The 10,222-nt window shown below is 41.7% G+C and overlaps 1 protein-coding gene across 1 annotated transcript in view; it reads left to right on the forward strand.

Moving 5' to 3' along the window:
* The window catches only part of Dnaaf11 (dynein axonemal assembly factor 11), a 98,420-nt gene extending 94,138 nt beyond the window's left edge, over window positions 1-4,282 (forward strand). The window contains exon 12 of the mRNA XM_059247014.1: window positions 3,772-4,282. Coding sequence (XP_059102997.1) covers window positions 3,772-3,995 — 224 coding nt within the window. The 3' untranslated portion in view covers window positions 3,996-4,282. The remainder of the gene's footprint in view (window positions 1-3,771) is intronic.
* Window positions 4,283-10,222: the final 5,940 nt, after the last annotated feature.

A 10,222-nucleotide genomic window follows, 5' to 3' on the forward strand; every position in this document is an offset into this window, starting at 1 on the left:
TGTGGCAATTGCCTCCATGAGCAGGGGAACACAAATGGAGAAGGGCAACACAGGAAGCCACACTCACCAGACTCCTTCTGATAGAGAGGCAGCCTTGGGGTCCTGGTGCTCAGACAGGCTCAACATGAGTAGTTTGGGTCTCCCATGACTATTTCCACTTTCCATAAGAGCTTGGCGTTTCTGCCACCACCTGGAGTCAGAGAAGAATTGGAGAAAGGAACTTCTGGGGAAGCACCTCCAGAGGTCAGCCATCTTTAGTCACTTCATACAGTGACTGGGGTATGGTGACTGGAAGGGACACAGCATGGTGAGTGTAGGGACACAGCATGGTGAGTGTCCTCAAATTCTGAAAGGCCCTGTGCACAGAAGCATCACTCTTACGATCTGGCCACTTGTCATTACACAGATAACACTCCATGATAAGGTTCTCCTATACCATGCTTAATTTCCAAGTGAAAATAATAACCAGGTCAGTGTGTGTGTGTGTGTGTGTGTGTGTGTGTGTGTGTGTGTGTGTGTGTATGGTGGATTTTTATTCATCTGTAAAGAGCCATGAAATTATGGCATTTGTAGGAAAGGGGATAGAAATTGAGATAATAATGTTAAGGAAAATAATCCAGGCTAAAATAAATATTGCATGCACTTACTTGGTGTGTGTGTGTGTGTATGTGTGTGTGTGTGACATAAAAGTAGAAAAAGGAATGTTATGTGACATGAAGCAGAAGGAAAGACTGGGGAGTAGATGAGAATCAGGCAAAAGTGGGACCAAGGGATGAAGGGGGAAGGAGGGGGTCACATAACAGCACAGTGTAATGATGTATATGTATGAAAATAGCACAGGAAACCCCATCACTCTGTGTGCTAACTACAGACTTGGTTTCACGAAGCATCAATGCCCCTTCCTCCATAACTCCCACTGTCCATCCATTTGTTGTCTCCTCCTTGGTGCTTCGACAACATTTATGATGCCAATACCAGAGATCTTGCCAAGCAGCCTGGGGTACAGCAGTTGACTGTGCGTAATCTGTGCCTTCTTCCTTAGACTGTGGGTACAAGTCATGTTTTATCTTTAGGTTCCTAGTACTGATCACAGCACAAGGCCCCTGAAAGAGGTTTAATGAAAAGCACACTGATCTAAATGACCGACTCTTACCCTTGGAGTCATGTCCTCGACCTCTGCTCTCTTGTCCCTCTCTTTCTAAATGTCTGTTGAGTTCCTGGTATTCCTTTCTCTCCTTCACATCTACGAACCAATTTGGTCTGGACAGTATCCATATGTGTGTTGTCATCAATCCAGCTTTACAGATAAGTACACTAAGGCACAATGGCTGGGTCACTCACTCTAGAGCATATAGCTTAGTGGGTAATAACCAGGGATGACTAAGAAACCAGTGAGATGAAAGTGGGCTAACTCTGTTTGGGAGGTCTTTTTGATGGACTCTTTAGCATCCAAGTTCAAGGATGAGAAAGCAACTGTCTGTGCTGTACATGGTGCCTTCTTTTTTCTGAGTGGTATGTATGTGGTGCTAATATCATCAACCCAGACTTGCTCTCCAGCCTTGATGGTTTATCTCTGAGGCTTTGACTGACATCCTCCTGTCCTGCTGCTTCAGAAGGAAGTGGCAGTGGAGGTCATCTGCAGATTTAAAGGGAGTAACAAAAGCTGTATCTGAGTGCAATGTCTGGCATGTCCTTGAGGACCCCAGGCTCAGCGGTTTGTTAGCATACAGGATTCAGCACAGTCTTACTTGTGGCTAAAATTTATTATAGAAACAAAACAAAAACCAAAACCCACAAAGCAACATTAGCCAAGGGTGAGTCTGAAGATAACTAGAGACAAGCTTTTAAGGGTCATCTCCCCTAGAGTGACACAGGACACCTAATTTCTGCTACAGTGAGAGAAACACTGACGTGGTGAGTTAGGCAGGCTCATTGGAGGCTCGGTGCTTGGGGGTTTCCCTGGGGGCTAGAACATGCCAAAATTCTACTCCGAGAAGGAAAGCATGCACTGTGCTTCTTACATATGCTGCTGGCACAGTGAGCATCCTTACTTCCAAGGGACCGTTCATGTCGCTATAGAGAGATGAAGTGCAGCCAAGCTTCAGCCTTGCAGGTCTCCTTTACCTATAATCAGGTCAGAGGAGATAGTGTGCACAGGTTGTGTCCTTCTACACTGGTCATTTATCTGAGTACTGGTTTCCTTGTCTACTGACATACCTCAGTCACTTCTTCAGTGAAGTCACAGTCCGCTCTGGTCTCTTCTCTTTTCCTGTAGCATGCAGAGTTCATTTGCAATAAACAAGCTGGACTACAGAATGTACTGTTTTATAGTCTCTTTATTCTTAGTAGTCTCCATTAACAAATCCATGTGCATCACTCAAATCTCTGAGAGGAATTAACTCACATGCCTTGAAGGGCTGAGCAGAGTCCAGGAGTGAGGAGGGGGAATTTCAAGCACAACAGAGAGTTTCTACTTTCCCACGAGAAAAGATTTTAGTCCTCTCAAAAGACAGCATCTGCTAGGTGCATTTCACCTGAGGACATCACTTTGTAACTCCTTCAAAAACCGGAGACAGTTTCTCACATAAATTCCTATTTCTCTAATGAAAGGTAATACCTTTTCACTTATAGAATAAGCATTTATTCAAAATAGCTGTATGTCAAGGAAAAATAAAAAACACAAAAATCTCAGTCTTGAAGATGTCAGCATTCTATGAGATCATAACAGCATGATGGAATTCCACAGTGCTGTGATAAATTCTGTGTTTGTGCATTGTAGTGCACTATGATTCATTGCCAGGAATCTGTCATTTTACACAGACCAGGGTGTCCTCAGTTTCTACTGTTGTGCCAGGAATATATAGGCATTTGACATGAGTCTGTTGAATGAATAAATGAATGGATGGTGCAGTGATTGTAAAATAATGTGTCTGGGTACTAGAAAAATCACTAGGAAAGTTAGAAAGGTGTATAGATCACTGGTCTGGAGCCTAGGTGCGATGAATAAAAATTGCTGTGCAAACAGCCCAGGAATGTGCATCATGGACACAGTTTCTCTGTGAGCATAACACTGGGTACCTTTGGCAATGGAGTTTCTTGCTGGTCCTTTGGAGTCATACCACCTCTAAGAGTACTGGGCATGGGCAGTTGGAGCAGGTGCTTGTGGGAGCACTGAGCTTTGTTAGATGCCTGCCTTGTCTAAATATCCCTGCCAAAACAAATCCCGGGCAGCTGCAGTCGGGATTAAACTTGGCTAGTGTCCCCTTGATCCTGGCTGTGTCACTCTGCTTCTTGGATCATCTTAATTTCTCAGGTAAGAGAGCTTCTCCAGCTCCTCATCTCCTACTGCCCACAAAGCAGCAGAGCTCTGCTTGGCACTTTATTCCTCCATGTGTTAAAATCTTATTTCTAGAATTCTCTGTAATTATTGAAGCCAAAGACAGTCTTTTCTTACTGTCTATGGCAGCAGTTCTCAACCTGTGGGTTTCGACTCCTTTCAAGGTCGAACCACCCTTTCAAAGGGGTCGCATGTCAGATATCCTGCATATCAGCTATTTACATTATGGTTCATAACAGTAGCAAAATTACAGTTATGAAGTAGCAACAAAAATAATTTTATGTTTAGGAGTCACCACAACATGAGGGACTGTGTTACAGGGTCACAGCATTAGGAAGGTTGAGAACCACTGTTTTATGCCATACAGACAGTACTTACTAAGTATTCACTGAGTGAGTAAATGAATTTAATTTCTTTGAAGCTTAATTTTAAAGAATGTAATATTAATATTAACCTCCTCCTTGTCTTTTTCTGTTGTAGAAGGAAGCAGATAGAAAGATTAGAAGTTGATCCCAGCAAGCATTCCTGCCCTGATGTAACTACTATAGTACAAGAGAAAAAACGCAAACCTAAAAGAATGGAATATCAATCCCAAATTGTACCCAGTGAGGAAGATCTCTACTTTGATGATAACCCAGAAGTGCCTCCACTAATTTGAAACAGGGGGCTGTGTTGTCATTGACTGTGGCCTGATCAAGCCATGTTGCTTGGTGTCAACCATGGATGTGTGTCATTCGTGGGATAAACATAGTTCATTATTGTTTTATCTGATGGTGTAACTCCTACTTTGCATAGTAATGTTCTTAAGTGAGTTTAAAATTAAATTGCATACCTTAAAATGCTAAAACTTATCACTCATCTATAATTAAGTTTAGCTATTGAAAATATGCAGTAATGTAATGGAACTATGACATTCAGCATTAAGAATAAATCATTTAGTGCTTACTAATGCAGTAGATTTGTCATATTGGAAAAGGACTTGAGAAAATTGGTCAAACTCAGATGTTAAAACTGTAATCTCAGGTCCAGCTGGAATGCTTTAACATGATTTTAAAGTGTTTCCGTTTTTCCTCCTATGTGTCTGCTTTCTCTGGTGGCATGATGTAATGGCAAGAATATGAATTTTGACATTAGACACTCTATATTTGGATTCCTGCTGAGTCACTGCTTGAAGACTTCTGGCTGATCCTCACATTCCTCAGGGCAGAGTGATTTCATCTTTACTAGGCAAACAGTAATGCTTACTCCATAGGTTGGTCTCGGGGCCAGCTGTGTAAACTCACCCTGTACAGAGAGAGCCACTGCAATATTTCCTTGCTTGCTCATTTCCTTCTCTCCTTCCTTCATCTTCTTCCCCAAACAACTCTTCCTACTCTTCTTATGCCTTCTTCACTTTTTGATGTTTACCAACTCTCCTTCATTGAAAAAAAAAAAACTATTAATTCAATATTCCACATTCATGCTAAGAAAAATGACCATGATACCCTCTGATCTTGATATAACAGCATCCAGACAAGGCTTCCTTGAATGCTTATTCCGTGAATGCTCACTGAGAAATCCTCAAGGTCATGGGGAACTCTACAATGCAGTGGTTTGGATGTGGTTAAAAGATGTTTCCTTAAAGGTTCATGTACTAAGAATTTGATCCTTTGGGTGGTGGTATAGGAAAACGGTAGAACTTTTGTGAAATGGAACTGTGTAGGAGGTCTTTAGGTCAGTAGGAGCACTGCCTTTGCAAGGGAATGCTAGAGAAGCTTCCTCTGCATCACTCCATGAATGAGAAGAGTGAGGGTAACCAAGGAAAGATCTCTGTGTCAGAGTGAAAAAAAGAGCATCAGGATTCATGAAAGCGGCACTAGGAGATCTGAGTGGCCTTGAAGAGGCTACTGTATTTATTCTTTTTCTCATCTCTGTAACTAAATACCTGACACACAGCAACTTAAGGGTCATGGTTGGAGGAGATGCAGTCCATCATAGTGAGGAAAACATGGCAAGAAGCGGCTCTATCTTGGCAGGAGAGTAGTAATTGCCTTCCCAGCTCTCACTGGAACCGGAAGCAAAGAAAGGGTAACATTGAAGCTCAGTTGGGGTTTTTCTTTTCCCTTGTTCATTTACTTTGGTATCCCTGCCTATGGATAGTGCCACCCACATTCAGGACAGATCTTCCTCTCTCAGGAAGTCTCCTCTGGGACATCATCGTAGACACCTAAGGGTGTGCCTCATTAATGCTCTATATATTTCTCCTCCTCCTCCTCCTCCTCCTCCTCCTCCTCCTCCTCCTCCTTCTTTTGTTTCTTTTTTGAGACAGGGTTTCTCTGTAGCTTTGGAACTCACAGAGATCCACCTGCCTCTGCCTCCCAAGTGCTGGGATTAAAGGCATGCACCACCACCGCCCCGCCTGTATTTCTTCATTTTTCGATTTATTTTTATTTATGTGTGGGTTACGCAAGGAGGCCAAAAGAGGGCATCAGATCACCTAGAGCTGGAGTTACAGGTAGTTGTGAGTTACATAGACATGGTTGTTAGGAACCAAACTTAGGATCTCTAGGAGATGGTGGTAGTTTGAATGAGATGCCTCCCAGAGGGCTCGGACATTTGAATACTTGGCATCCAGATGGTGATTGTTTGGAGAGGATATATTGCTGGAGAATGTTTGTCACTGGGCTTTGAGGTTTTAAAATCCACATGTTCTTGTTGGTTGTTCTCTCTGCTTCCTGTTTGCATTTTGAGATTTGAAGTCTTGGCGGCTGCTCCAGCTTGCTGTTGCTCTGCCAACATGGCCTTATTATCCCTCTGGAACTGCAAGGCAGATAAACCCTTTCTTCCATAAGTTTTCTTGGTCATTGTGTTTTATGACAGCAAAAGAAACATGACTAGTCCTGAGACTAGCAAGTGCTCATGACAACTGAGCCATCTCTCTAGTCCCTGCTGTAGGTATTTCTTAATCTAATCATTGTGACAATTGAGTTTACCACCATAGCTATGCAGCAAATATTAGGAAAAATCTCACCACTCCAAAACCTGCTCCCAGCACAGGTGGATCAGAAGCCACAACTACAAGGTAAGTCAGGCCACCAGATGACAACAGATTAGCTTTATTAGTCCTACAGCACCATAGTTCTTGCAGCCCTTGAATCAAGTGGCTGGATAGGGTGGAGAATTTGGTGAGATTGATTGTTTATTTATTTCTTTTTTGATGCTGTTACAATCACCATAACCAAACACTTGGAGAAAAAAAAAGATTTCTTTGGTTTACACTTCCTGGTCACAGTCCATCACAGGACAAGAACTTGAGGTAGGAACTGGGAGGCAGGAACAATGGAGGAATGATTTTTGCTGTGTCTCATCCACAGGTCTCTTTTAGTTAGCATTCTTACATATCGCGGGGCCACCTGACTGGAGATGGTGTCACACACAGTTCGCTGAACCATCCTAAGTGAATCAATAATTAAGAAAATGCCTCACAGAAATGTTCACAGGCCAATCTGATCTAGGTGTTTCCTCAGTCAAGGCTTTCCTTTCAATGATTGTAGGCTTGTGTCAAGTTGACAATCAAAGCCAATTAGGATACCCTATTCCTTGTCAACTTAACACACAAACATGCCACTTTAGGTTCTAACTGTTCATTCTTTGTATACAATATCTCACATTAATATTATACATCGCAGTTCAACTTCTTAAAGTTCCACATTGTTAATTTTTTTTACTACTTTAAGAGTAAAGTGTTCTTTAAAAATCAAAATTCACTCAACTGTGGAGACTCCTATAAAATAAAACCTTACATTCATTCATTTTTAAAAGGAAAGAATTGAGGCATCACAAGTCAGATCAAAGCAAAATCCAAATCCAAATTCTGTAGCTCAATATCTGACATCTGGGACTCACTGATAACCTTCTGGGCTACTGAGTGCTTGGACAGGTTCCTTCACCAACTCTGCAATCCACAACACATACATACACCTTGCATCCCAAGCTTAGACTGGCTCCACTTCACACCTGCATGTGTCAGTGGCTGTCATCCCATTGTTGTTCTGGCATCCCCAATATCCTGGGAAGTCTCTGCTGAAACCGAGGCTACATCTGCACTATAGGCATCTCCTGGCCTCTCCACATGGATTCCAATCCTGCCACCCAGGGCAAAGTCTCATCTTCTCTCCATGATCCCTTAAAGCTTGCAACTTTGATGCTTTTAAAACCAGAACTGTGTAGGAGACTCCTCTACACAAAGTGGAGCTGCCAGCATGACTTAGAGTTTTGACCACCGTGGACCACAGCTTCTGTGCACTCATCTTGAGGAAAACACTTTCTATTGTTGAAGGGAAACAACACAGAGCATTTCACTCAATGGTGCTGATCTCTTATTAATCACAGCTGATTCTTCCATATTATCTGACCATGAAACAGAGATTTTATTTTAAATTCAAAATATCACATAAATGGTCCCGGTCTTCTGGGAATGCTTCTCTCTGTAATCACAAAAGCCAGGCCTCCATTGTCTGTCTTCTCTCAGAATTCTTCTCTTGGAAACTCTCACAATGGTCCATTAAGCTATGAACGCTCAATGGCTTTTCTACCACAAAGTTCTAAACACTTTTGGAACCCTCCAACAAAACAATATGACAAGGTTCATTCTAGCAACACCCTTCCCCGGTACCAGTTTCTGTTCTCTTTTGTTATCTGTTGCTGTAACAAACACCGTGACCAAAAACAATCTGGGGAGGTAGGGGTGTGTTTGGTTTATACTTCTGAGTTATAATCTACCCTATAGGGAAGTCAGTATAAGAACTCAAGACAGGCAGTTAGATGCAGGAACATGAAAAATTCTGCTTGTTTGCAATATACTCTGTTTAACTATCTTTCTTATACAGTCAGGGCCACCTGCCTAGGGATGGTGATATCCTAGGGAACTGGGCCCTCTTAGGTCTTTTAATAAAGACAGCTCCTCATAGACATGCCCACTGTCCAATCTGATCTAGGCAATTCCTTAACAAAGGCCTTCCTAGGCTGTGTCAAGGTGACAAGTAAAGCTAACTAGGATAGATAGTAACTCATTCTTCATGTCAGGTCAGAACTGGAAAAGAAATCTGCATTGTCATCACCCATATTTAGAGTGCCATCTTGAGATGGTGTCATCTAGAGAGGGAAAGTACTGTTCGAGATGCAGATGCTCTGCAGACCTAAAAACAAGGAATAATCAGGAGTTGGAGTACTCAGGTACATTTAGCCAGAGTATCTCAGAGAATCTGGGAACATCCTGCTTTATTTTTTGGTGGCAGATACACATAAGTAGCATTGGTACAAAGAATCCACTGACAAGCTGACAAGCGCAGGCAATGGAGAACAAAGTCTGAGGATCGCCAGGGTGCTCTGAGACTTGACCAATGGTTGTTCAGCCTCCAGAGCTGCCTCCCTGACATATGCGCTTTGCTGTTGGCCAAGAATGAGAACTCTGAACCCCAGGTCTATGGTTTTCTTGGTTTGATGGCTATTCTTGGTTGTCAACTTGACTATATCTAGAATTAGCTAAAGTTCAAAAATGTAGAGTACACCTGTGAGGGGTATTTTATTTAATTTGAAGTAGGAAGATCCATCCACTTCTACTCTGAATCTTGAGGCAGGAAAACATACCTTTAATCTGGGCCACACCTTCTGCTGGAAGTCTATATAAGGACATGGAAGAAGGAATCTTTTGCTCTTTGCTTGCTTGCTCTTGCCTTGCTAACAAGTCCATTCTTTCACTGGTATTAGAGCTTACTTCTTCAGGATTCCAGTGTATACTCAAGACTAGCAGAAACATCCAGATGCACAGACTGAGCAACTTCTGGACTCTTGGACTCTCTGTTCACAGCCAGCCATTGTTGGACTAGGTAAACCAAAGTCTGTAAGTCATTCTAATAAATCATACAATATATATATGCTTATATATGCATATATATACATACACATATATAACAAATATATAAAATAAATACATACAAACATTTATTTTTATAAATATATAAAAATAAATCCCAAATATAGCAAATATATTAAATAAATTAATAAATATAAACATTTATATTTATAAATATATAACAATAAAACATATATATGTGTATATATACATATGTGTATATATATATGTACATACATATGAGAGCAAGAGGGAGAGAGAGGTGGGGAGTTTCGTTCTATAAGTCCCGCTACTCTAGAGAACTCTAACTAATGCAATTGGTTTCTATAGCTTAAGTGAGTTTTATGAGAACAAGTGGCTATAAAAGTTTGAACATGGCCTGGGAGTTATTTCTGGCTTCCTGTTTGAACCTGTAGCTCCTTCCTTATATATGCTCCTATCATAATGTAGAACCATCTGTGGTAACACCCTCAACCATTGAATCTACTCTATTGTAAACTTTGAACCTCTAAAACTGAGCTGAATAGAACTTGTTTCTTTACAGAGTTTGCCTGCCTAGGGTTTCTTTGCAGTAACAGAACAGACAATGTAAATTGTATGTCATAAGCAGCCACATGTGTCCCATGTTCAGTGTTCATGAGACCTGTAAACATGAGTGAATCAGAGGTAGGAGACAGAGGGCAATGGAGTACCTTTTCAGGAAGAGCCACTCCAGCAGAAAGGCTTTCCAGCAGGAATGAATGTGTGATGACATTTTATTTGCAGAAAAGTCAAATGTGTAAGTCAGTGTTCAGTCAAGAAAATGAAGTCTCTGTAGGTATATGGTGGGAATAGGGGGCTATTTATAGCGATGAAGTCTAACACCAATATGAGAGGATCTGGAAGGGAAGTGAAGAATGAAGACAGAAGCACAGGTACAGATAGGTCACCAGAATCTGCATCAGATGCTGAAGCAGAAGTGGCTGCAGGGAGGTGGTAGGGATGCCTGTGAA

The sequence above is a fragment of the Peromyscus eremicus genome, chromosome 20 (assembly GCF_949786415.1).
Source record: "Peromyscus eremicus chromosome 20, PerEre_H2_v1, whole genome shotgun sequence".
In the NCBI taxonomy this organism is placed as follows: domain Eukaryota; kingdom Metazoa; phylum Chordata; class Mammalia; order Rodentia; family Cricetidae; genus Peromyscus; species Peromyscus eremicus.